We start from the raw sequence: 27771 nt of genomic DNA, 5'->3' as shown, positions 1-27771 counted from the left end.
AAGTAACTGCTGCACCGTTTAAGGTGGAACGGGGAAAATCGAACATGAAGCTGGTGAATAGGTAGCCATTCAGCTTCATCCTTCTCGCTGTGTTTAGGGGGTTTATTTTATTGTTATGTGTATTAAGATTAGAAGTGACTCACTCATTGATGATTTGCTGATGTGTCTGATTGTTTCTACCGGAGCTCTGAACTCGGTTTTTACCGTCAGGTGCAGACTGAATACTTTCCTGCTGGTCCGGACGGATAATTATCACCATCAGTTATTAAAGTGATAAAAGCTGCCGAGAGCAGATCCGAGCAGAGTAGATTAATCTGTGTCTGAGGACTATAACTAAACAGATTTGGTGAAAATCGGTTGAGTAATAAGGAAGTTGTGGCTGATTTAATCCTGAGACTCATCGCCTCTCAATACAAATGAATTAGTGGATCCTGACCTCTCCAACATGGCAGACGCGGAGACGTATGGCTTCAGATAGAGAACGACAGGCAATGCAGCATCTAAGTATGTAGATCTATGGTCACTATACTTGCAAATCTATGGGCGTCATCATACTTTGGTGCGAAGACACATCATCCGTGCCTATGGCAGAGTTGAACCAGAGGGGGCGCTGCAAAGGCGGAACTGACCACGATAAAATTAATATTTTTACAGTTTGTAAAGATGTGTTTACATTTCAAGCAAGGCTGGTATATTTTATTATTACAGAGCATATTACAGAGGGTGTAGTTACTCTTTAACAGCCCTAATTAAAACCAATTAAGACTTAAACAAACTTATCTTGGCTTGGGAGAACTCATGACAAAGTGCCTACATTTACTGCTTGCCAAGACAAGTGAAAAGTCAGATCAACCCCATCGTGTTCTAAGGCAGTGAGCTCGCCTTAAAGTAGAAAGTCCTGCAAAAACGACACAGATGTTAGTTTTAGTCTTTATTTAATGACATAACCATTCAAAAAGGGTTCCATTAACACAGACATTCAGAAAAATCCAAAATAGCAACACCATCGTTCTCACTGATCTTTACATCGTATGTGAAACTCAAAGCGTTTAGTATAATAAAACTGCAGTTGAAACAAAAATAATCTCTACGCATCGAGCATTAAGCTTAAATCAGCAAGCGTTCACAGAATCATAACATTAGTATGTTATGTACGGTACCATTTCAGTTTCACTGATTAAGTTGCGATTTGTTTTTTTTGTTTTTTTACATAATACTGGAACATCATCCTCAGAAATATAGACAGCATCGGGACGTTTTAAAAATAAATAAATCAGAATAAGAAGGATCCTACTGTCTTTAGCGCCATATTTCTTAATTTATAATTGGAAAAAAAATGAAAAAGTCAACATTATTCAGTCTCAAACTACATTTGGTTTCATTCCAAGGACATTTAAAGCTACACTCTGTAAGATTTATGCTTTTCTGTTGAATTAGCTGCTAACCAACCCTGCCAAGAGGTCATAACCATTGCTTTTTTGTTTTAATAACAGTTTACTGTAGGGCAGTGTTTGTAAGGCTATACGACACCGACATAAGACCTTCATAGGCCAACATAGGCCTACATAAACACTTATTCCGATAGATGTCATTTGTCATAAAGGTCACATTGGCCAACCTCATCTATCGAGATCTGTATCTGTGTCTAGATTAATTTGTATCATGACACAATCTGGGGTGAAATGGTGGACTTTGTAGCTTTGTGTACATCACAGTGACATAATGCTATTAAAGGGGAATTCCAGAGTGGGTTGGGGTGAAATGGTTCAGGTGTCTTTACAGTGGAAAATCTGAAATAATAAGTTTTCTTTGGGGACTATTTTGCCTCACAGCACCCTGCATGTATCCCTCCACCATGAATGGAGTTTAAGTTCTCTAAACTATCATAAAACAGTGTCTCAGTCATCAGGCAGTGAATTCATAACCATTTCATGTAGTAACTTTCTGTGAGGGAGCTTTTAGAGGGGGACGTCTGGTTCCTATCACCACCACTATGAACAATTCAGTTTCTCTAGAAAGGAGCATTTCACACCAAACCACTCTGAACAAGTCTGTTTACATCTTCACCACTTAAATAAGCAGGAATTTTGAAAAATTGGTGGAATTGCCCTTCAATATGACATAACTTGCTACGTCAAGCTGGCTGAACCAAATGAACATTTTTACATGGCCCTTAAGGGACTTTCATTGTACCATTTATGAGATCTAAGCTTTGTCACATCAGTATTATGTCATTGTGTTATACGCTAGTAGTCAACTGGTATGTCATGCAATGTCATTTAACGTGAAAAAGTCAGAAAAACTGTCATCTGACATGGATTTTCAGTCAGGTTGACATCAGAGATGACAAAAGCAGCCTTTATGACAGACGATGCTCATTAGAATAAACCTTTATAAATGTTTATGTAGGTTGTCAGCTATGTAGGCGTCATGCAGCCTTATTAATACTGCCTTACCGTAAAGTGTTACTCTGTTTTCGCATAAATATAATATTACATAAAATACTGCACCTCAGTGGACTGAAAGAGGCCCTGTTTGGTTTCAGTTGCACACAAGGCAATCTTACTGACTGCAGCTTTAAAACAGAAGCCTTGAAGTTGATTCATTGGTCCAAATAACAGTGCAGCATGCGCATTACCTTGTACGTCAGTTGTTAATGAAAAAAGAAATAAATGTTAGACCATTATGTTTGACCAAACAATGATTAGGATCCACACTGCCGTGAAATCTTTATGCTGGCACGTTTAAACAGTCCTATGCAATCTGAGTCTTTTTCACATCATTACTGTCCAAAAAAAGTCTCCAAAATAGTAACTTTTTAGAAAAAGACTGAAATGTTCCTAACTTTCCATGCAAGTTAATGTAAAATGAATTTATTCCAAATCATTCTGGATCATTTCTGCTGGTCCATTCATAGGAAAAAACGGAGATACTTTTAAATATTTCTTTTTTTAACAGTGACGATATGCTTCGTACAAAGAAATAAAGAATTTGTGGCTCTTTTTTCATTTCAACACAATTTAAATATGACCCAGATTTAGAGCACGGACGACTGAGCTTTCAGCCAACAGGCTCATTTCACACTCTTCAGATGAGACATTGTTAAAAATGAAGGTGCCAGTAAGTGTTGGTTCCTCCAAGAACCGTTCAGTGCATGGTTCTTTAAAGGTCCACATCTGCGAGTGTGAAGACCCTTAAAGAACCTCTGCATAATGTACAGGTTCTATATCAATGAAGTCTTTTCCCCGTACCTACTCACTCTTTAGGAACCTTCCGTTTTAAGAGCGAACACCTACCAAAAAAAAGAACAAATGAACAAAAACGACCAAAAAGAGGTGTAAATTATGTCGGGATAGGTTTAAGATCCAGTGTGCAACAAAGAGAAAGACACTCCTAGTGTAAATAAACGAGCAGTGTCTTTTTTTTGCCTTCTCAGTGCGCATACTCATCATCACTAAAGTCCGAGTCGTCTGCTTCCACTTCACCTTCGATCACCGACTTCTTCCCTCTGCAGCACGACACCACCAAACCGATCAGGAACACCTAAAAATGGAAGTGTGACATGTTAATCAGGTGATGACCTCGCGAAGAGCATTCGGAGGTGAAAATTAATGATCACACTTACTGCAAGAAAGGCCCAGTTGCCGAAGTAGTAGATGGTGCTGAAGAACCAAAACTTGTGAAGGAAAAGGTACGATCTGGTCACCGTGCACTGATCTGTGAGGCACAATGGAAAAAGAGAGTTCTGGTTTATTACAGCGCCTTAAATTCAGCATTATTAATCTTTAGTTAGACTCAGGAATACATTGAAGAAGACGCTCATTTACAACGTACTTAAACAGGGATTACTTCAAATTAAATATGATCAATTAAAACAAACCAAGACTAACAAGACTAAAAGAACAATTTTTAAAAAATAACATAAAAGCTTAATTTAGAAGTGGAGATAAAAGAGCAATGAAATATGTAAACAAATAAAAAGTAAATTAAAAAAGACAAAAAAAAATTATTCAATAAAATAGGTGGACTGACACCAGTGAGCATAGCTTAATGTATTTCGGTGTAAATTCCAGTTCCAGTGCACCAATAAAAAAAGCAGATTTTCCCAGTTCAGTGAAAACTCTTGGAACCTGACGGTGATCCAGTCATTAGAGTGACTCTGATAAACACCGTTATTTACAGAGAGCGCAGATGTGATATAAGATGGCGTACGGCCGGAGAGCGCCCTGTAAATAAAAACAAACCAGTGAGTTTCCCACCATACCAGCCAACTTTTTAATACACTGTGCAGTGATGAGCTCTCTGAGGGTCTCCAGCGATGAGCTCTGTGAGGGTCTCCAGCGATGAGCTCTGTGGGGGTCTCCAGTGATTAGCTCTGTGAAGGACTCCAGTGATGTGCTCTTTGAGGGTCTCCAGCAATGAGCTCTGTGAGGGTCTCCAGTGACGAGCACTGTGAGGGTCTCCAGTGATGAGCTCTGTGAGGGTCTCCAGTGATGAGCTCTGTGAAGGTCCCCAGTGATGAGCTCTGTGGGGGTCTCCAGCGATGAGCTCTGTGAAGGTCTCCAGTGATGAGCTCTATGAAAGTCTCCACTGATGAGCCCTGTGAGAGTCTCCAGTGATGAGCTCTCCAGTGATGAGCTCTATGAGGGTCTCCAGTGATGAGCTCCGTCAGAGTCTCCAGTGATTAGCTCTCTGGGGGTCTCCAGTGATGAGCTCTGTGAGGGTCTCCAGTGATGAGCTCTGTCAGAGTCTCCAGTGATGAGCTCTGTGGGGGTCTCCAGTGATTAGCTCTGTGAAGGTCTCCAGTGATGAGCTCTGTGGGGGTCTCCAGTGATTAGCTCTGTGAAGGTCTCCAGTGATGAGCTCTGTGGGGGTCTCCAGTGATTAGCTCTGTGAAGGTCTCCAGTGATGAGCTCTGTGGGGGTCTCCAGTGATGAGCTCTGTGGGGGTCTCCAGTGATTAGCTCTGTGAAGGTCTCCAGTGATGAGCTCTGTGGGGGTCTCCAGTGATTAGCTCTGTGAAGGTCTCCAGTGATGAGCTCTGTGGGGGTCTCCAGTGATGAGCTCTATGAAAGTCTCCACTGATGAGCCCTGTGAGAGTCTCCAGTGATGAGCTCTCCAGTGATGAGCTCTATGAGGGTCTCCAGTGATGAGCTCTGTCAGAGTCTCCAGTGATGAGCTCTGTGGGGGTCTCCAGTGATGAGCTCTGTCAGAGTCTCCAGTGATGAGCTCTGTGGGGTCTCAGCTGAGTGACAGGCAGGATCTACTGGTTCAAGGATCTTAGTAGATCTGTGTCTGTACATCACCGTAGTCTAGGATGGAGAATAAGGTTTCTCCAAGATGCTTATCCTAGTGCGCTTTGGGAAACATCTTATTTCGGTACAAGTATCCAACGTTTGCCGTTGTTTACTGACTGGCTTATTATTGTGATATTTAAATGTAAATTTAACGTCCAGCCATACACAGAAGAACTAGATTCTTTTTATAAATATTCTGTCACTCAATACTGGATCCCGACGGGGTGTTGATGTTGGCTAAAATCAATATTAGGGGCTCTGGAAAACAGCATGAATTTACTTTTCTTTCCATTTAAAACTAGCTCATGCTTATACAGAGCAATCTGTGAGGCACTGAAGGAGCGCTGAGGTTTTTCTACAGCTGCATGAAGAATACAGAATAGTGTCACCTGCATACAGGCGCACTCAGAGGCGGAGGCAGCAAGAGCATTAATATATAGATTAAATAAGACTGGGCCAAGGATTGAACCTTGCGGAACTCCTTTAGTGACTGCCATTAAATCTGATTTGTAGTTACTCTGTGCCAGACACTTTTGACAATCTGAGAGTTTTGGGTATGGTTTATTGCAAAGGCTTTGGCCAGATCATTAAATTATAAAACTAATAGTAACAGTAAAACTAATAAGTTCTTCAGTCTCATTGGCTGAGCCATGTTTGAAGCCATTGTAAAAATACACACATATGACCACACATAGCAATTGAATGAATTCTGTATTAATGCACAGACTTAGCCCATCCTTTGCCTTTATTACAGCTTCCATTCTTTTCGAGAGACCTGCTTTCAGAGACCTCATGCACAAGGTGAGTCCTCCTCAGTATATGACATTTCCAGTGTTAGCTTTAACCTCAAAGGCAAAACATGAAAGTTTTACACTTTTATCTTCAGTAGCGAAAATATTTTTCTGGTTTAATTAATGTAAACATGATTTTCAGAATCTTTTTTGTGCTTTAAATTAGCCTACATCTATAAACTGTCCTTTATCAAACATGTATGTCTGCATTGAACAACCCTTCAGCAACCACTTGGACAGCACAATAATGGCCTAGCAACAACTTAACAAACACCTGGGATTGCATAGCAACAGCGTAGTAACATTGTAACAACCACCTGGGACAGCATAGCGACAGCCTAGTAACACTGTAGCAACCACCTGGAATAACATTAACAGGCTAGCAACATAATAGTAACCATCTGTGATAGCACTGCAATAGGCAAGCAACATCTTAGAATCTACCTGGGAAAACATAGCAATGTTCTAGCAACACCTTAGCAACCACCTGGGATAGTATAGCAATGTCCTAGCAGCACCTTAGCAACCACCTGGGATAGTATAGCAATGTCCTAGCAGCACCTTAGCAACCACCTGGGATAACAGCAACGGACTAGCAACACCTTAACAGCAACCTGGGATATCACAGTAATGGTCTAGCAGCACCTTACTACCCTGCAACGATTAGTCGATGTAATGGACAACGTCGATTATAAAAATTTAGAATTTCAGTGTCGGCGCGTCATTAATTTGTAACTGCAACGCACTACAGGAAGTGAGGCCAGTATCGCTTCCATTGGCACGACTGCGTTCTGTACTAATCGTGGAAAGGGTTTGAAGAAGGTGAGGCAAAACCTCGCCTTCTGGAAACAGAAGTGTCTGTGTAACTTTGTAGCGAGACCGAAGCTTTGAAAAGTCAGGGAGCATTTCAGCGGAAATAAACCAGTGAAACAAGTCGAATGCAGACTGTAAAGCAGAGTTGTCATTTCACGGCAGCGCTACGGCGATGCATGAGTATCTGAAACCCAAGTACCCTGGAGCCGTGACGTCTAATTCACACAAACTACGACTGCGTGCCGTGAGCGACACAGGAAGTCTGGATTTTCATTTCGGCGCTCAAGTTAACTGATCAGCGCTTTCACACAGGCTGCGCATGCGAAGCGGCAGATCCGCCGCACTGAAGCGCAACGTTGTTTAGAGAATAGACCCGGCGCCGATTTTTTCCACGCAGCAAAATACACTAAATATGAAAATCGTACTTGACAATGCTATATTTTTTATTTCATTTAATTCAGTACGAAATACTAGTTAAACATTCCGCGCTGCAAACAGATTTCCTGGTTGGTCTACCAGGCTTGAAACTTTTGCCTAATTATATTTTGGTCGAGCAGAGTGACTGATGTGACCATTTATCCAACTGGAAACAGGAATGTCTGGATAACTTTGTCACTGCTCTGCAGGACAAATGCTGTATGAATGAAAGACCAGCACCTTCGAGCTGTAGCGCTTGCGCTGCGCATCACTCACACCATGCAGAGGCAGCATGTGTGAATCAGGCCTAACTCTGCTCTGAAAGGGTAAAGGTGTTTTCTACCACGTTGCTCTTCAGCCACTAATGTTAGTACCGTAATGTTTGTTAGTTTACCTGTGGAAAGCAAGGTCTCATGGTCTCTGCTTGCTAAGAGAACGCCATTTCAGTTATGTTAGCTAACTCTCAGGAACATACATTTAATTAAGCTGAAGATGAAGATGAGGTAAAACAGGAACAGGAGCCACGCCCACAGGAAGCAGAGAAGGAAGGCATGACAGAAATAATGGTTGACTAATCGAAAAAATCAACAGATTAGTCGACTACCAAAATAATCGTTAGTTGCAGCCCTACTCAGCAACCCTGGAATAGCAAAGTGACGTCCTAGCAACACCTTAGCAGCCCTGGGATTGCATAGTAACGACCTAACAACACCTTGGCAACCCTGGGATAGCATAGTGACGTCCTAGCAACACTTTAGCAACCCTGGGATTGCATAGCGACGTCCTAGCAACATCCTAGCAACTCCTTAGCGACCCTGGGATTGCATAGCATCATCTCACCACACCTTAGCAACCCTGGGATAGCATAGCAACGTCTTAGCAACACCTTAGCAATCCTGGGACAGCACAGAAAAATCCCAGCAACACCTTAGCAACCACCTGGGATGGCACAGCAACATCCTAGCAACACCTTAGCAACCCTGGGATAGCATAGCAATGTCCTACCAACACCTTAGTGACCTGGAGAAAGCTCAGCAAAGACCTAGCAACATCTTAGCAACCCTGGGATAGCATAGCAATGTCTTAGCAACACCTTAGCAACCCTGGGATAACATACCAACATCCTAACAGCACCTTAGCAAACACCTGGGAAAACAGTAATGGTCTAGGAACACCTTACTAACTACTTGGGATAGCATAGCAATCCGATAACATTCTAGCAACACTTTAGCAACCCTGGGATAGCATAGCAAAGACCTAGCAACACCTTGGCAACCCTGGGACAGCATACCAATGTCCTAGCAACACCTTAGCAACCACCTGGGATAGCATAGCAATTATCTGGAATAACTAGATAAATTAAGTTACCAAAAACAATCAGCTGTGTTGCACAACTGCCCTGATTTTTAAAGCGTCATCAGCTGGCTTTGTCAAGCTCATTGGCAAACATCCCCATTGTGTTTAAGCATCCACTCAATACATAAAACCTGTCTGAGTTGGGAAACGGCAGGAGCTTTAAAGTTCTTACAGTGCTGAAATAAATCGTATTCAACCCAAGTCACGGCAAACGTACTGTAGCTCAGCGCTGCAGTCCATTCTGCATCAGCTGAAGAGCACAGCGCGTTCCATCGACATCCACCGAGCTGACCGCGGCCACCGCTGGCCTAAAGCAGCCGAGACCCCATGAAATGTCCATGTTATTTGCCAGCACCCCTGAGAAAACAGGGAAAAAAAGGAGCGTAGCCTCAGGGGCAGGACCCTCAGCGGGAGCACTACTGCGGGCAGCACCGGTCATCCATCTCATTTCAGCGCCTGTTTCAGCAGCATTGGAGGGGCCAGTGGAGCTTATTCTGTAGAGGCCTCTGAGTGTCAGAGAGCTAGTTTTATCCACTCCAGTTGATTGTGAGGCACAATAGGACGGGAAGTGAGGCATGCTGGAGGCCCCTCATCTTAAACCCACAAAGCAGATGTACAATCTACTTAATGAAGGCTGATGGAACTTAAGAACTCTCTGCTGGCGAAGTTCCTTGAAAGAAAATCAACCCAGCAGTTACTTGCACTGTTTTTTTTTAACTACCTCTCTCAGGTGCTCAGCTAATGAGGCTCCTTCCAAGTTCCTGAAACTGCTGAATAGCAGCAAAATTGAAGTTTTGTTGGAATGAATTGACTTGATTAAAGAAAATTGTACCCTAAGACACAGGTTACACTGTCGGACAGACTGCTTGTTGTTAACACATGGTTGTACTGTTAGCACAGCTAAAAACTCCAATTTAGCACATATACAGGTGTATGTATGTGTTTTTATAAAGGGTTCAGGGTTAACAGCGTTTCAGTTACATCTGGGTGGCAATGTTACGGCACCCTCTCCAGGGAACGGGCTTGGATTTTAATCATCGCAACGCAGCATCTGTTGGAATCATGATGATAATGAAACACGTAATGGGATCCAAGTGGAGCCGTCATGAGTGGAAAAAAAGAGAAGCAAAGTAAAGGATGACATGCTCAATCACACTTAAGCAAGACCGATTAGGCCCTAATTTCAGCTCTAATTTGTTTTCGTTTTTGGGTGTCTAAACACAAGACAGACTAGAGCTTGAAATATTTGTCTGAATCCAGTGGGATGTGGTTGTTTCTGTTGGGTTTGAATATCATTTCAAATATTCATCGTTTCACATTTGGGTTTGTACCATTTTCAGTAAATTCTGGCCTGCGTTCCGCCCTGCGGTACGATTGCAGAGCCAGACATGATGCTGAACAAGAACCATGAAAAATTTTGAGTGGGAACGTAGACTTATTTATGATGATCCAGCAGAGAAATCCAGTTCAAACACTTCCTGAATCTGTAGAGTCGCCCTTTCCATTCCATCTTATCTCGAGATCATACGAGACTCACATCCGGAGTTATGAGCCTATGAAGAGGGGCTGAGATACACATCATCTGCCTCTCACCGTGTGGAACTGGTGGATTCGGGTGTCCGTCTACATTCTGTGTGAAACTGACCAATGGACACTCGGGAAATCACTAAGCACTGACCATCACGCCAGAAACCCTTCATTCTTCGTTCAGTCCACATTGGAGACTCATGTGAAATGGTGTGCAGAGAGTACAAAACAAATTGTGATTTCAAGGTCTAGACAGAGGGATTTTTCAGTGCTCCCTCATTCACCACTGGTCGAGACATTTGTTTCGCAAAAACATAAAGCACCTGATATTAAAATAGGGTTTAATCATCTACATCCGTTTATCTGGTCTCCGTTTTTCCCTGCAAGGTGAAACGAAGTCCCCGTCATGAAGTTTAAAAGTAATTATCAGTGATCCTGAAGAAAATCCAGACGGTATGGAGCTCCTGATTAAATCAGCCTACAGAAAACAGCAGCTACAGCCTTTAAGAGATTAGATTAGTCCTTGTTGGGGTCACTTCAGTCATAACAATGTGACACCATCGCAGGCCTGGCTGGGTGTAGCTGAACATCATGACTGTGGGGGTTTAGATTTATTATATGAGGATGGAAGCTGTGAGCTTACTGGCTCATCAAACTCAGGGATTCAATCAATTAAATACACTTCGATCACCCAACGCTAACGCTATAAACACAGGAAAAGACTGATTTATATACTGGATATTGGAGCTGATTACTGAAGGGCTAAAATGGGCTGCACCTATAGAGCACTTTCATTTTCAGATGTCCAAATTTTGGCGAGTTTGGACAAAAATTTCAAGCCTGACTGGCTATTCATTTCATTTGTTTATCAATGATCTGATGACAGCTTTCATTGATGCTAGGCAACTTAAAGCTGCACTGCGTAAGATTTGGGGATTTGGAGACCTCTCTGGTGGAAATATGTAACAGCAAGCAATATGCAAAAGAACATTCTATGGAGTGGGTTGTGCTTCGGCCCACTTTGTGAGCAGATGAATCTGATGATTGAAAGAGAATTTTAAGAAAACGCAGTGTAAACTTGGTGAAGGACACGCCTTCCAAAGATCATCACATCACATTGTCATCACATCTTTATCAGTATGATGTTGATTTTTGCAGTATTTGAGACCGCCTGGATCTTTCAGAGAGATATTAAAGCTCTGCTGCTGGTTTTTAAAGCTTAAAGCTCCTGAATGTCTGTCTGTTTATGATCTTAGATCTGCAGATACTGACCTTCTACAAACACCTTCCATAAAAAACAGACTCTTTCAGTCATTCTGCTTCTAAACTGTGGAGCTCAGTTCACCTTTTATTAGACAGCCAAGCTCAGAGTTCACTTTTAATAAACATCTGAAAACTTGGCGTTTAATTAAAATTCTACGTCTCTTTGGTGTTTACCTTTCTGTGTTATAGTCTTTTAGATTTTAAATTAATACGCATAGTTTCTTCTGTCACTGTTAAGCTTTATCGCCTGACAGTCGAGCACTTTAAGCTGCCATTAATAATTATTATTATTAAACATCCAGCTGGACCTTCTTTTTGGGCCTCTGCGTGTGATGTTAATACGTAAAGTCATGTGACGTGGTCCAAAAAAAGTCCTGACCCAACACCTCTGACTTTTAAGTGATTATCTCAGGCTGTACAGGCTTTATTTTCTCCTGGCTGTAACGCTGCTTCTTTCAGTTTGAACAGAAATGCTTACAACGATTGTAGAAACAGGTTAAGTGACGCTTATTGGTCCCACCTCCGCATTTGACCCATCCATGCAGTAAAACATCCCATACGCACTAGTGAACACACACACTAGGGGGCAGTGAGTACACTTGCCCGGTGGGCAGCCCTATCCATGGCGCCCGGGGAGCAGTTGGGGGTTAGGTGCCTTACTCAAGGGCACTTCAGCCACATACTGTCAGCTCAGGGGATCGAACCTGCGACCTTCCAGTCACAGGGCTGGTTCCCTAACCTCCAGCCCACGACTGCCCTACAGTCAGGGTTAAAATCTCGTCTGTTAGCCTGTTTCCCAGACCATTCTGACCACCATGGAGCTTCCTCCTGTACAGCGCTAGGCAAACCTCACCTGCATGAACTGATCATGCTGCGTTTTTTTTAATCACTGACATTACTACTCCTGCTTTTCCCCTTTTTCTGTATCTTATATTAATGGTCAAATCTCATTCTCTGCTGTTATGGTTTGCTATATGGAGTTGACCAGAGGAGGATGGGTTCCCCTTTTGAGTCTGGGTTCCTCTCAGTGTTTCTTCCTCTTGCTCTTAGGGAGTTTTTCCTGGCCACTGTCACCATTGGCGACGCTCATGGGGGCTCGGACCCGGATTTTTTTCTGTAAACCTGCTTTGTGACAACAGCTGTCGTAAAAAGCGCTGTATTAATAAACTTTGACTTGACTATATTTGGGTTTGAACAGAAATTTCAGGCCTGATTAAAACCCTAAAGCCACCCCGAGACAGTGCTTGGCATGCTTGAAGGAAAGTCAGTTCTGTTCATCAGTGTTTAATGCAGAAAGACTCTGTATCTCGAGTGCGATCTTGTTTGTGCGACGCCACGCAAAGAGCAGGAAAGTACCTTCACAGCTGCGCAGGAACAGCTTGCAAGCAGATCGCGGCGCGTGACAAAGCAATTGGCTGCACGCAGCCTTTTGTAATTGCACCAGCCGCGCACTCCAGCTTCGTGCTAACGACGCTCCGGGAGAGCCTGTTAACATAGCCGCAGAGAGCCGCCTCAGGCAAAAGAGAGGAAAACACGTCTCCTGCATAAGAGGCAACTTATGTCCATGCCAGAGCAAATGGGACTCGACTTGCACTGAAGGGCGCGGCGGTAGGCGATATGGAGATGAGCTATCTCTGACGCGGCTTGTTTAACCAGTTTTAAATTATAGCTAGGCCTGAAACACAGGAGCGGATCATGGAGAGAAGACGAGGAAAGCAGGGCAGGTGGCCTGCATGTCAAAACGTTCGCGTGTATAGGTTTTAAAAGGGAGGAAAAGCACAGATCTGAAACAGACCCATGCATATGAATCTCAGGAAGGGGATTAAAAAGGCTTAGAGAGAATACAGCAGTGTGGCGAAGACGTACCAACACGCAGGTTTTATGTAGCTCTTTTATGTTCCAGCACCCAGACTGATACAGTACCTTCAGTAGGCTTCCAGATGTGTCACAAAGCTTAGCTGTCCTTTACAACTTTTTTTTACCTATTTTAAGATAAACCATAGAGGTAGAGGAATAAAGGAACACCTGAGGTGGTCTGAAAAGGAGCTTTGGCATAATTCATGCCAGCAACAACACGTTTCAATGTCAAACGCTGCTCCTTTACGACCACATGATGATGGAAGTGACATGCAAGCACTTTTCAAGCTATTACAGGTGCATGTTTTCCACATAGACGGGAGCAAAAAATTTTTTTTTACTAAAAATACTTTATTAAAACAGCACTGTTTGGCTTAACTGGCACCGCCTCACCAGCACAGGTGGGTACACCATTATACTGAGGCCTTACACAGTTTAGTGATATCCCTGCTTTAAAGAACAGGCTGACAGAACAAGCACAACACTAAATATGCAGGATGCACCCTAGCTAACGAATGAAAGGAAGCTATAAAAAAGTTATGAGATGATTCTAACTGGTCCCTTCGGGATAAAGTGTGCCTTCAGGGTGAGTCTTGCCCTTGTCTGCACCATAGATGATCATAATTCAGTTGGGAATTAAGATTAAAGAGCGATGTAAATATATATATATATATATATATATATATATATATATATAGTTTATTGGTGTTTGTATTTATATTCAAATGCAATTTCCTTTGGCACCAGATAAGTTCTATCTGTCTGTCTATGATCTGGTGGCTGCTGTGGGTGTGACCTGTTTAATAGTTGAAGGGCAGAAACTGTTCTTGAACCTGGTGGTTCTGCTTGGAATGTTCTGGTGAGTGGAACAGGAAGTGGCAGGCGTTTATCCAGACTAAAAAACTTTCAGGAAGGCACAGATTTGAATCATTTTTGTCCAACTTGAATATAATTGTATTTTGAATTCGGACAGAATTTTGCCAGAGTCAAAACTTGGTGCCGTGGGTTCACTTGGGTGAGGTTTGGGCTGTATTTGGGTTTGGACCGAAATTTCAAGCCTGGGGTTGAATTACAGAAACTTCTTAACTCTGAAATCTGATCTGTTTAGTCTCCATGACGACTTCAGTACAGACTGAGTTTCGGACAGTAGCTATTACAGAATAACAGCTCCTACCTTCATCATCTCATCATGAACTCCAGATAAGAAAACAGCATCACACAAACATCCTAACTAGACTAAACCTCCTAAATCCTGTCCTAACTTTAGGATGAACCCCAACAGGGTCCTCACTTCTGTTTAAGGTCCGTTTCTATGGTTTTTAGGCAGCTGTGTCAGCAGCATAGTTCACTACCAGCATAATGAGCTCCATTTATTCCTACTGTAAAACGCTGCTTTCACTGTGAGATGATTTTCTTTTCTAACTCTGCGTTTTAAAGATCTCAGACGCTGCAGACTCGATCTCCACCGCCCCTCTGATCACCTTCGTGTGTTAATGTTGATGATGAAATATTACAGTGATGGTGGTGAATAATGAGGAGACGGAGCTGAACGTGTGTCTGTTTATTAGGAGGAGTAACGTTAGCGTGCTCGGCTAAAGCGTTTGGGAAATGGAGACTGAAACTGGGGAGCGGCGACGCTCTGACAAACAGCAGAGGGCGCTCTCACAGTATTCACAACCTACAGTTTATCACACTTTAGCTGAACTTTGGCTAAATAGTTTGCTTACATTTGAGCTGTGTGTGTATGTTCGGCTGCAAGGTAACATACATGACAGTTGATTGTCGACTTCAATCGAGTAAGTTAAGATATCTGCAGATCAGATAAGATGCTGTAAGATGAGATTCCTAAATTAAGATCAGATTTGCTTCTGTAATACGAATTTGTGAATAATCTTATCACCTTACCTGTCAGATCTTAAGTTAAGACAAAGAGAGAGGAAGTTTCTGTAATACGGCCCCTGATTAAAACTCTTAAGGCACATGGCTGATGACAGTTTTCATTAAAGCTAGGCAACTTAAAGCTTTAAAGATTTAGGGATTTGGAGACCCCTCTGGTGGAAATATGTAATTGCAAGTGGCTTCACGCGAGTCATATCTCGAGTCTTTGGCAGAAACTTTTAGGTTTAGTTTAGCTTGTTTTCAGCTGGACGTATAGGCCCTTTTCACAATTAATTTTTTTTTGCTGGGTTAAGCCGCTTCCGCTAAAACAACAACAACAATGGCCGAGTAAGAGAATTAGAGCTTTTGCTGATTGTTTCAGCTTGAGGCAAAAATAATCCCCCCTCAGGTTTGATGGCTTCTCAGCTGATGAAGAGTAAGGGAAAAATATGAGTTTGTGCAATTAAGAGGGACATCTGAGCCGGTGTTTCAGTGGAAGCAATTGGCGTAAACTGCAGTAGTGACCTATAAATAGTGCATGTAAATGCATCTTTAACATTTCTGCTTTATTTAATTTGTTATAACTCTTAGTTTTAAAGACTTTAGAAAATGTTGTTTATTTCTTAGGTTAAATGCAAAAAATTAGAGATTTTCAATGTGGACCCCACTGTATATATATATAGATGTGCACAGTAAAGAGCAAAACAAGGGCAAAATGAACAGGAGCAAAGTATTCTTACAGTAGTCTTACAGAATTTACAGATGCATGATTAGAAAGTAAAGATAGTAAATAGAATAAAATAAAATAAAAATATACTAAAAACAATAAAATTAATGTGCAGCACAAAAATAAGTAAATTTTTGCAGCAAAAGATGTGGCTATTTTTGAATAATAAAACACGTTCTCAGTTTACCTTTGTTTGCTTTGAAATTCATATCAGTTAAAATTTGCCAAATAAAATCAGTCGTTAAATATAGTCCACAAATATATCCCTTTGCTTACTCTTTTGAATACGAGCATATCAAAACGAATCAGTCTGCACAAAAGCCATTACTCTACCATTTAGACTAAGTGTTGAGGAGGAACTGAGCCTTGTTGAGAGCAGAACTGTCCACGTCTCCTTCCCTCTCTCTTTCACTCCTCCGCCATCTGCAGCTCTCCAGCTGTTCTCCCGAATTACGGACCTGGCCGAGCCACTCGCAGATGGTTCTCAACAGTGGTCTGCCTAAACAAATTATCGTGTACATCACTGACCTGCTTCACCTTCAACATCTCAGGCCTCACTCACAGAGAAAGCCACGCCAGGTGAGCCAAGCATGCAATAACAAAGCTGGCTAGGCTATTCAGGGGTCAGATTCCCCACCGAAACCTACCAATAAGTGCCAAAAGGCTGAACGGATTCAAAAATGGCACTGAGGACGCGCCAGGCAGACGACACACGACCTCTCAGACACCAAAACCATGTTTTTAATAAAGTCACCAACTGCCACCAGCGTTCAGAGACAATAGAAGCCATCGATGTAACGCCATAAAAATCAACAGCAGATGACTTACAGCTTGAAGTTTACATGGTGAAAAGGAATCTATCCAATATTTTAAAAGACAGAAGAGATTTAGGCTTTGTTTACACAGCAGGTAAAAGTGTCCAACCCAACCCCACAGCTGTTATGACAGAACAAGTCAGTTGGCCACACTAATGCTCTTGCATCTGCAATCAAATCCCAGCAGTAAACGTCCCAACATGGAGCAGAAAGCCTTTCCATCAGAGCAGAAGCTGTTAGCACAGCAAAGGTGGGACCAGCTCCCTAATAACACCCTCGAGTTGGGGAAAACTTTAGACGAGCAGGTGTGGACATCTTAGGACGTGTAGTGTACGACCTGAAAGCCGTTTTGATTTGTTGACCACGACTGGAGTGACCGAAACGTCATGAAAATGGGTCGTTGGGGTGAACTACATCTTTGCAGCATACATCATTAATGTCAGCCCTTGTCTGTTCCTCTGATGTGCAAGGCTATGGAGACTAAAAGCACAAGGCAGGAAGAGAGCAGAGAGTCTTCTCTCATTTCCCCTCATCTCTGCCATCTTCGGTACAACATCCACTCCTTCCATTTCAGCCCGTCTGTTTGTTTGGCATGGCTTTTTTATTTTTCCTCCCCCTTTTACATTCTCCCTTTACTAAAAGCGCTCTCGACATGGGCGAAGGGGCTTTTATTTGTTCTCCCCACTCCTGGGGTGGCGTGGAGTGAGGCTGAGATCTCCAGATCTCAGGGGAGAGGAGCTTTCTCTATCTGCTGAACCCTGGCACTGCTTTTACACTGGCACACATGGCCCGGCACAAGATCTTTCATTTGGCTCAGGAGCACACACACACTGATAGATGCACACACACCTTGAAAACACAAGCCTTTTTCGGGGGATAAAGGGAAACTGCCTTGGCCTACATAACAGCCGACTCGCTGGTTCCCCATTAAGGTCGAGAAAAACTTTTTAAAATGTAATGCTAGGATTTTAAAAGGTACAGCTGTGAAAGCTTGAACACCCTTGAACAAATGACATGCATTGTTGGATTTCCTAAAATCCTCCACAGGAAAATATTGTGGAAACATTCAACTTTTGCACAAGCCACATGTTAAATATGTACTATTCAGCAAATTAGTAGTAACTGTTCATTAAAATGTACAAACGTGCTAGAGCAGGGGTGCCAAAGGGCCGTATTAAAAAAGGCCCAGTCCAGTTTCACCCCTCGCCCCTACACCTCAGCCCTTAGCCCTCCGTTTTGCACGTTCTCATCTAGGCGTAGGGTGTCCTGGTTCTTGTTGAGATAGAGGGGTAGGGTGAAGTGTTGGGGCTGCATGACCCTCCAAACGGAGGTTTTTCAGAGACTCCAAACAGAGATATGGGGAAAAAAGAAAAGCCGGTAAGACGGCTGAACAAGAGACCAAAGAAACCCACAAATACGAGAATTTTCTCTGTTAAAAATTTACGATAACCATCTTATTACCTTAGTTTAATGTCATTTCAGTGTATTTTGGTCGTTTTCTTCATAACAAGCAATAAAAAATCGCTAATAGCATGCTAATGTCTCAGTAGCTAACTAGCTAACTTTCCCGTTCCACCTTAAATAGTCCAGCAGTTCTGACACCCGAATGGCCAGAATGTAACTGCTGCTCCATTTAAGGTGGAACGGGAAAATTCGAACAAGAATCTGGAGAATATCTGACTTCAGCTTCATATCACTGAAGAATTAGGGGTGGGTGATAATAAATAATTGCCCCCCTCTTTGAAGGCATATGATGCCCTAAATGTAACTAAAGCCCAGCAGTGAGGAGCTGAACTTTACCCTCCTCTGCTGTCACTGCAGACTGGCAGGGTCTCCTACAGAGCAGCGCTGGTAGCTGTTAATGAAGTGATGCTCTTTTTATTTGAGGGTCCCATTTCAGAGGGAAGAGTTCAACCACTACCCTGTAACTCAGTTCTAAGGGGTTAAGGTAACACTCTAAAACAAGGGGTAGGGGTAAAAAGAAGAAATGGGACTGGGCCAAAATCTCAACAAATCTGTGGGCCAGAGAAAAAAGTGTTTTTATTTCATTTTTAATTAATGTTGTGCTGTAACCTGAACTGGACACTGTTTATTCAAAATACGCAAAAACTTCAACAGTAAAATACAGACACTTGTAGTGGACCTTGAAATATTACATAGAGATTTGAAATATTCGAAGTGTAAACGTCTCCAGGTGCTCAGTCTAAACCTACCTATCTGCTTAATCTAGACACCTGACATCCTTTCTTTACTGCAGGTTCATTAAGACTTGGGCTCAGTTTCTGAGCTGCTGAGCTGACGGTCAGTGTTTATGTTGGTTGAACTGCAGCGGAAATGCGTTTGGTGATATGACTGGTGTAGAATTGTGTAAAATTGTGTAGAATTGAGGTGTAACTGCTGTCCCATAGACTGTTGTTGGGGTAGGAGAGTCAGAGCGCACATAGCCGGATGGGACTGTGTCGCAGGCCTGATCCGGCCCACAGGCCTTGTGTTTGACACATGGGTGCTAGAGTGTGTGTAGAGAATTTCACTTCAGTTTTCACTTAGAAAATCAACAAAACGTCATTAGACCAGAGGCGCACAAACTACCAATTTCCAGGTCAGAATCAGCACTGCCCTTAACTGTAGTCATCAAAGTCTACAGCCACAGGCAAATGTAACTTACCGAGCAAAAGTCAAGACACCCCTCATTTATTTAGTTTCCAGTTAAAGTACAAGTTTTTCATTTTTCAGATGTTTCTGAGGAGATTAGATATAAAATAGTCCACTTTAATAAAGAAGGAGAGAGTCGAATGAAAAAAGGTGACCAAAAAAACAAGTTTTCACAACTGGAGTTCAAAAACTCCTAACAACCACCTGGAAGAGCTGGTCGACCCCAAAACTGCCCCCGTCAGATAAACAGCACTTAAAGCTTTCATCTCTGAGAGAGAGGAGAAAATCAAGCTGCTTCAGATCTGAAAACATCCACAGGTGTTTCTGTCCATCCTTCCACTGTGAGAAGACGACTCAGCGCTGTGGGTCTGAAAGGATGTGTAGCTGTCAAGAAGAACCTCACTGAGAAAAGGAGACGGACACATCAAACAAAGAAGCTGAACGATGGACTGACCACCCCAGAGTCCAGACCTCAACACCACTGAATGTGTTTGATTACTTCAGAAAATCATCAACCAGCTTCTAAGACTGAACTTTGGAGGTGTGTCTGCAGATTCTTTGAGGAACTGAAAGTGAGGCTCCTGAAAAGAATGGAAGCTGGAATGAAGGGAAAGAGAGACTCACTAATAACAGTAGGGGTGGGCAATATGATATTGAAGGCTACGTTCACATTACCAGGCTGAAGTGGCACTTTTTTCTGCCCTAGTGTGACTCAGATCTGATGTTCTCAGAGCTGTGTGGACACAAATCTGATCTTTTCAAATCCAACCTGAGCCACTGCTGCGCCATCATTCAGCGTTACCATGGCAGCAGCGCCAAACAGACATTAAAGCCTGTAAACGGTGGAAAAGCAGCTCATCTCACCTTTTTCTCCTTCGTCTCGCTCTAATAATGAAGCTGAGAGCTGATCAGAGTTAATTATCTTCTCAGCGAAGCTCGTTCTGCTCGTTAGTTTGTGCTGATGATGAACGTGATTCATTCACGTGACGTTACTGAGTAGGATGAGCTCATGAGGGTCATTTCAGGACGCCGGTTCGTCACATTAATGACAGATTTTAATCACTTACCTAAATGAGTGTGAACCATCGTGTCAGAGAGATCGGATTTAAGCAAAAAATCTGATTTGAGCAACGAGGCTTGTCAATATGTATCACAATATATTGTGGATCTCATCAGTGCTTAACAAACACTGACTAACTGCACGTTTCATTATAAAGAGAGCAGAAGTAGTCCTGTTTAACTCCAGTTTGTGAAATATTGATTAAAAATCACTGCAGTTTATTATGATTATTAGGTTTACTATTATTATTATTATGGGATATTTTATATGTGGCACTACATGTGCTATTTTGTCTGTTCAAACCTATTAAATCTCAGAAAAACTAAATATGATGATGCATATTGTGTATCGTGAAGATGTCTCTGAGTATTGTGATACAGTATTCTGGCCATATCGCCCAGCCCTAGATAACAGTACAGCATACAGTGTGAGAAACCACTCTATTTGAGTTTCATTAACATCTCTAAACACTTTAAACGAAGTATGCACTGATTTAACTATTACATGATGCTAATCGGTGGGGTATAAGCCTCCATCACCTGTTAGCTACGTTAGCCTCATAGCTCCAGCGCAGAACTACCAAAACAAACTTCAGGTGTGAGGAGAAAGGCATGGTTTTATAGAGACAACAGTAACAGTAGGGGTGGAAAATATGATGATGTTTTATCATTTTCATGATAAATTATTTCACCATATGTATCACAGTATCTCATCAGCACCTAACGAACACTCACCAGCTATGTTTTATTATGAAGAGAGCAGAAGTAGTCCTGCTGAACTCCAGTTTCTGAAATACTGATTAGAAATCATTGGAGCTGTAGGTTTATTATTATCGTATGTTTTATATGTGGCACTGCAGGTCCTATTCTGTCTGTTCTAACTTACTAAATCTCAGAAAAACTAAATATCGTGATGCATATTTTGTACCGTGAAAATGTCTCTGAGTATCATGATATTTTGGCCATATCGCCCAGCCCTACATAACAGTACATCATACAGTGTGAGAAACTGAAATTGATATTCATGAACAACTCGACACAGAAGTGTGCAATGATTCAACTGTGCGCTTTGCATGATGCTGATTGGTGGGGTATAGGCTGCCTTTATGTGTTAGCTACATTAGCCTCGTAGCTCCGGTGCCAAACTAATGAAATAAACTTCAGAATTCAGGTGTGAGGAGAACAGCATGAAACTTAGATCTTTTGCCAAATGATTCCTTTTTGCTGTAGAGCCTCATAATGTGGCATTCTGGCAGACTGGCTCTCAGAGTCGACGTGTCCGACTGATGCGGAGCTGTGGCTCGTATTTGGGTCCGCTGTGAGAGACATCTGACTTGCGTTCGACACAACCCTCTCCTCGCCTAAAGGGAAGCGCTGATTCCATTTCAGTGGTCAAGTGTGTCCAGGCGACCCGTTCAACCGGAAATCGAGGCTGGGATGCACCTGCTCCCCAACCAGTGCCAGAGGTTTATGTCTACAAAATAGAAAACAAAAAAGCTGTGGACGGCACTCAGCGGAGCAGAGCCGAGCCAGTCGGAGGCTGGCACGCGCACTTATTAATTAAACTGTTCCTTAATCATCTGCTCTGTTTTCGGCTTAGCTGGGTAATTATGGCCGACTCTCTCAGCACCAGAGACTTAACTCACTGCATGAAGATGAAAATGGACAGAGAGTGAGAGAAAGAGAGAGAGAGAGAGAGAGAGAGAAAAGGCTAAAGGTGGGCAGTATGACACCATGATATCTGACATTTTAATGATATTTGATATGAAGAGTCTTATTCTTAGAATGCTGAATGTTTGGTTGATGTAAAAGAGAAAATCACATTTTTCTCTAATAAAGGTGGTATTAACTGTAATACAGCACCCTCCCCCCACACACACACCCCCCTACCCCGACACCTATATGGATCAACACATTTGGGACTTTAAACTGATCTTGAACTTTAGACTATAATCCTTTAGCTGTGAGTGACTCTAAACCTTAATTATGATTATTTTATTTATGATTGAACGTTCCATTCTGTCACTACCAAAACAGTCATAACTCCACACACACTTTACCAAATGTTTCAGTAGTGACTGTTTCAGTGGTGATAGTTTTGAGCTCAAAAACTCACAGCAAACACAGCTTTGAACAGCTGTTCAGACAGAAAATCATCATATTTTATACTAAAAAACTAAAAAGTGCTGAACTGCAGAAAATATGACGATTCTTAATGTTCCACAGTGATTTTCAGACTTTGGGACACATTTACTTCAAAACAGTGGGATCTAACTGCTCACCATGTGGCCATGAGGGACAGGGATGCAGCATCACTTCCTGCTCTGAAATGCAGGGGCGGGGCTAAAATAAGGCCCCGCCTGCAGATTAAAACCTCAGGGATAGCTGAAGTGTAAATTTAGGGGTTAGGGTTTAGGACAGACACCTCCCAATAGAAAATATCCAGCAAATGAGGACTTTGTTTGTTAGATTATTACTAGCTGCTGGATTATTATTATCTCTTAACATATCAGAACCCTTTTAAATATCCAGGGTCTGGTTATATTTAAATAGTATTTTTGACTGTGAGACTGCAGGTTGAACTAATTCAGTAGAAATATCCCTATCATAAAAAAAAAACATTTTATATTTATATTTATTTATAAAATTTATATTATACAGTGGTTTATAAAGCATTTGTCAACACAACTCTTCTCGGTGGGCACCGAACACAGCTCCCTACCTTGTAGAGTCACTGGTTGGTGAACAGGTAGACTCTAAAAAGGCTGTGAAAAACTATGATGTCCAAAAGTCTGTAGACACCTTTAAATCCAGCGTTTCTTCTGAAAGGGGTATTAATAGTGAGTTTGTGCTGCAGTAACAGCCTCTGCTCTTCTGGGGAGGCTTCTAGATGTTGGAACATTGCTGTGAGGATTTGATTGAGCATTAGTGAGGTCAGGTACTGGTGTTGGATGGTCATTTCTGGATGACTCTAACTCATCCCAAAGGTACTGGATGGAGCTCCATCACTCCAGAGAACACAGTTCCACTGCTCCACAGCCCAATGCTGGGGGGCTCAATAACCACCCTTGACAGTGGGCATTGTGACTTTAGGCATACTGTGATGTAATTTATCACAAGAATGACATCATATAGGTATACAGCCCACCCCTAGGGGTACAAGTGTCTTGGCAAATGCACTCTCAAATCAAGTTGGACTGCACTGGACAAGAACACAGAAGAATATACCTTGGGTGGGCGGAGAGTGGCTGCATACAATCAGGGACCAGTCCCCTTTTCCATCACCGCTAACCCGCTCAGGCCGAGCAGCAGCAACAGTGGCTGAAATTGAAAGCAGTGCACTGGGAGCACAGAGGGCAACTATAACACGAGAGATATCAGTCAGCGGAGAGCTACTTCATCACCTGCTACCACTCTTTACATTCATCAGATCTATACAGCCTCTGTTTTGGAGCTTCGCATTAAAAAACCAGCCAAGCTACAGAGTCTGAATTAAAAAAAAAGGCTTTAAAATTGCTCAGAGTTCAAGTGCTTAGCATGACAGATGAAAGGAAAGAGCTCCTGAGTCCACTGGGGCTCGATGATTATCTTCCCTTTTGTCTGAACCCATTAAGAGCACAAAAAAACACTTTTCAGGATGAAAATTGCTTGTTCTCTTTCGGTGCCAGCCAGTGAAAGCCAGCTGACAGGTTGCTGCGGATGGATCAGGCACATTTTCACAAATGAGCGTCCTCGGATGGAGCCGAATGGTCTTTAGTCGCGTTGTAAAGGTCAGATGGTAGCGACCTTATGAGCTTCCATCTTGTAACCCTTCGATGTCCAGAAAGTGTTTGTGAGGTAAAATCTGTAAGAATTATAAACACAGCCCAGTACAGTAAAACTAGGGCTGGGCAATATGACAGTATATCATTATTGTGATCGTTAGTCCTTGTAAACACACAACGGCATGTTTTAGTATAAACACAGCAAAATTAGCACTATTGGTTCTGTTTTCTCAGTTCCAGCTGATCAGATGTCTGAAAAAAAAAATATTGTGACATATCGTGTGCCGTGAAAATTTCTTGAAGAATGGCGGTATTTACCACCCTTTTCTGACCTATGTAGCATTCATTTATATGTCCAAAAGTTTGTGGACACCTGCTCATCCAGCCTTTCCTCTGTAATGAAGGGTATTAAGAGTGAGTTTGTCCCTTTTTGCTGCAGTAAGAGCTTCTGCTCTTCTGGGAAGGCTTGTAGATTGGAACACTGCTGTAAGGATTTGATTGAGCATTAGTGAGGTCAGGTACTGACGGACGGTCAGTTCTGGTTCACTCCAACTCATCCCAAATGTGGTGGAGCTCCATCACTCCAGTAAACGCAGTTCCACTGCTCTATAGCCTAATGCTGGGGGGCTTTATACCCCTCTAGCCCAAGCCTGGCACTGGACATGGAGACCTTAGGCTAATAGGCAGCTGATCCAGGGCTCCATTCTATCAGTGCTTTTGTATGGAGAATACACAAGAAAGTGTGAAATTGAATGCCTAGATAACTGGATTCTAATTAGATGGGGTGTCTACAAACTTCTGAATGTAGTATATATATCTTTGTCAACGCCTACCCACAATGCACTGATATGGTGTTTACCATATTGTGGACACTATCATAAGCATAAAAATGGTGAGCCACCAACAGCTTCGCCACCTAGACAAATTAAAGAGGGACTGCACTGATTTTCCAGCTTCCTGCATAATTCAATCAGTGCAATGTAAACAAAGTCACTGGGATCAGTTTAATGTGAAGTGGTAGAGAAACTTATTGACCCTCTATAGGGTGGGAACCAGGGGTTGCAGTGTCTGACACTCAAATATAGCAGTTTTATTCACAATCCGAAATGACCACTGAATCTGTACGTCTTCCTAGTTCTATATATAATGTTGATAATATTAAAATCATGGGATATCTGAAAAAAAATCATTTTCTTTATGTACTATTTTCCCTCACAGCACCCCACACGCACCTCTCCATCCTTCATGCACTTTTTGGGCCAAAAGTTTATTGCAAAACTATCACAGAAGAACATCTCGAGCAGCAGGCGACGTAACTGCAGCCATGTCGCGTAATAACTTCCTGTGATTAAGGCATTAAGTGCTCCAGACGTTTGGTTCTCCGCAGCTCTGACTCAGCTCGTTTGTCCAGAATGGAGCATTTCACAACAAACCACTCTGAATGACTCTGTTTAAGAGGTGTGAGTCGTGATTTATTGGCTTTCGATTTGATTTTGGTGAATTGTGAACGATTCATTTTGATACACTAAACAGGGTTATGATTCAATGATTTGATTCAGTGAGTCAGACATCTTTAAGAGTTATTATAATGAGTTTAAAGCATTTTTAAAAAGTAGAAAGTAGTAAAAGTAGTTTAAAAATCATTTTTGACCAGTGCAAATGATTCAGTGCAGTTGCATCAGGATGACTAATCCTGAAAAATAATGAATCAAATGAAACAGCGCCACTTTGTTTACGTCATAACCACTGAGTTGTGAAGATGTTCTGAAAATTGGTGGAATTCGCCATTAAACATGAACAGCTTAGATAATTCTTGTAAACTGAACAGAGAGCACAGTTTCCACATTTACATCAACAGATTGGTGCTTTGTAACATGAAATAGGCTCTCTTTTCTGGATGAAACTTCACTTGGAGTTGAGATGAGCGATGATACTTTAAGACATGGTCACAATACATGATAGCATTACGATATTTAGTTTTTCTAACGATGTAATATGTTGAAACAAAGTAAAACATGTAGTGCCACATTTAGAATATATAATGATAATAATACAAACCAACAACTAAGTTTAATTTTTGTTCATTATTTTAAAAACTCTGCTGCACTAAATCCAATTAAACAGACATTATAATGTTCACTTTGTAATTAAACATTTTCTTTAAGTACTAATATTTTTAGGATTATGATTTAATTATTATTAACAGCATGACACCATTCAGTGATTGGACAGCAGAAAATATCAGGATTTTATATTTGTCCAGCCTTCACTTCCACAGACAAAAAGAGTTCTAGGTGATACTTTATTTGGATAGTCCACTTTGGATGCTTTGTAGATACTTAATTACCTTTAGGTTACATTCAACTAAATATCTGTTAAATTGATCATAATTTTCTTTAACTCTAAACCTGGCTCTAAGTCTAAACCTAAACCCCCACCCTGGTCCAAATCCTAATCCTAACCTTAACCTCAATCCTAATCTTAAACCCAACCCTAAACCTGGTCCAAATCCTAACCCTAACCTCAACTCAAAACCTAAACCCAATCCTCACTCTGGTCCAAATCCTAACCCTAACCTTAACCTCAATCCTAATCTTAAACCCAATCTTAAACCTGGTCCAAATCCTAACCCTAACCTCAACCCAAAACCTAAGCCCACCCTCACCCTGGTCCTAGCCCTAACCCTGGTCCAAATCCTAACCTTAACCTCAACTCAAAACCTAAACCCAACCCTCACTCTGGTCCAAATCCTAACCCTAGCCTTAACCTCAACTCAAAACCTAAACCCAATCCTCACTCTGGTCCAAATCCTAACCCTAACCTTAACCTCAATCCTAATCTTAAACCCAACCCTCACTCTGGTCCAAATCCTAACCCTAGCCTTAACCTCAACTCAAAACCTAAACCCAATCCTCACTCTGGTCCAAATCCTAACCCTAACCTCAACCCAAAACCTAAACCCAACCTTCACCCTGGTCCTAGCACTAAGCCTGGTCCAAATCCTAACCTTACCTGAACCTCAACCCAAAACCTAAACCCAGCCTTCACCCTGGTCCTAGCCCTAACCCTGGTCCAAATCCCAATCCTAACCCCACCACTGTTCAGAATCAACTTGAGTTTCAACAGATAGTTTAACAGTTTGATCATCTGTAGATGATCTATAGTGAACTATAGTGAAGTATAGTGGACTATAGTGGACTATAGTGGACTATAGTGGATGATAGTGGACTATAGTGGATGATAGTGGACTATTCTAATACAGTGAGTCTGAGTTCTACTCAAACCAAAATCAGGCAGCGATACGAACATGAAGAGAACAAAATCCACCCACATCACGCTGCTGCATCGCTGTCAGAACCCCCCCCACCCCCCCCACCCCCCTGCGGTGCAGAGAGACAAACGAGGGCTCGCCTCGGGAGAAGGTGCCGTGAAACAGAGTGCTGTGAAAGGACAGGACAGTCCAGACATCATCTCTCGCCGAGTCCAAAGAGAGCAGAGGTTTAGCCTCACAGCTCGTTTGGAAGGGCAAATCCTCCCAACACTGACACGGTTAAAA

General features: G+C 42.2%; 1 protein-coding gene across 1 annotated transcript in view; it reads right to left on the bottom strand.

The window, feature by feature from the left end:
* Window positions 1-918: 918 nt before the first annotated feature.
* lmbrd1 (LMBR1 domain containing 1) overlaps window positions 919-27771 on the bottom strand; it is a 203421-nt gene continuing 176568 nt past the window's right edge. The window contains exons 17-18 of the mRNA XM_036583441.1: window positions 3626-3717; window positions 919-3543 (exon numbers count right to left, since the gene is read on the bottom strand). Coding sequence (XP_036439334.1) covers window positions 3433-3543; window positions 3626-3717 — 203 coding nt within the window. The 3' untranslated portion in view covers window positions 919-3432. The remainder of the gene's footprint in view (window positions 3544-3625; window positions 3718-27771) is intronic.

The sequence above is a fragment of the Colossoma macropomum genome, unplaced genomic scaffold, assembly GCF_904425465.1.
Source record: "Colossoma macropomum unplaced genomic scaffold, Colossoma_macropomum, whole genome shotgun sequence".
In the NCBI taxonomy this organism is placed as follows: Eukaryota; Metazoa; Chordata; class Actinopteri; order Characiformes; family Serrasalmidae; genus Colossoma; species Colossoma macropomum.
Note: the sequence above shows the minus strand (reverse complement) of the source record. Positions and strands in the feature narration are given on the sequence as shown.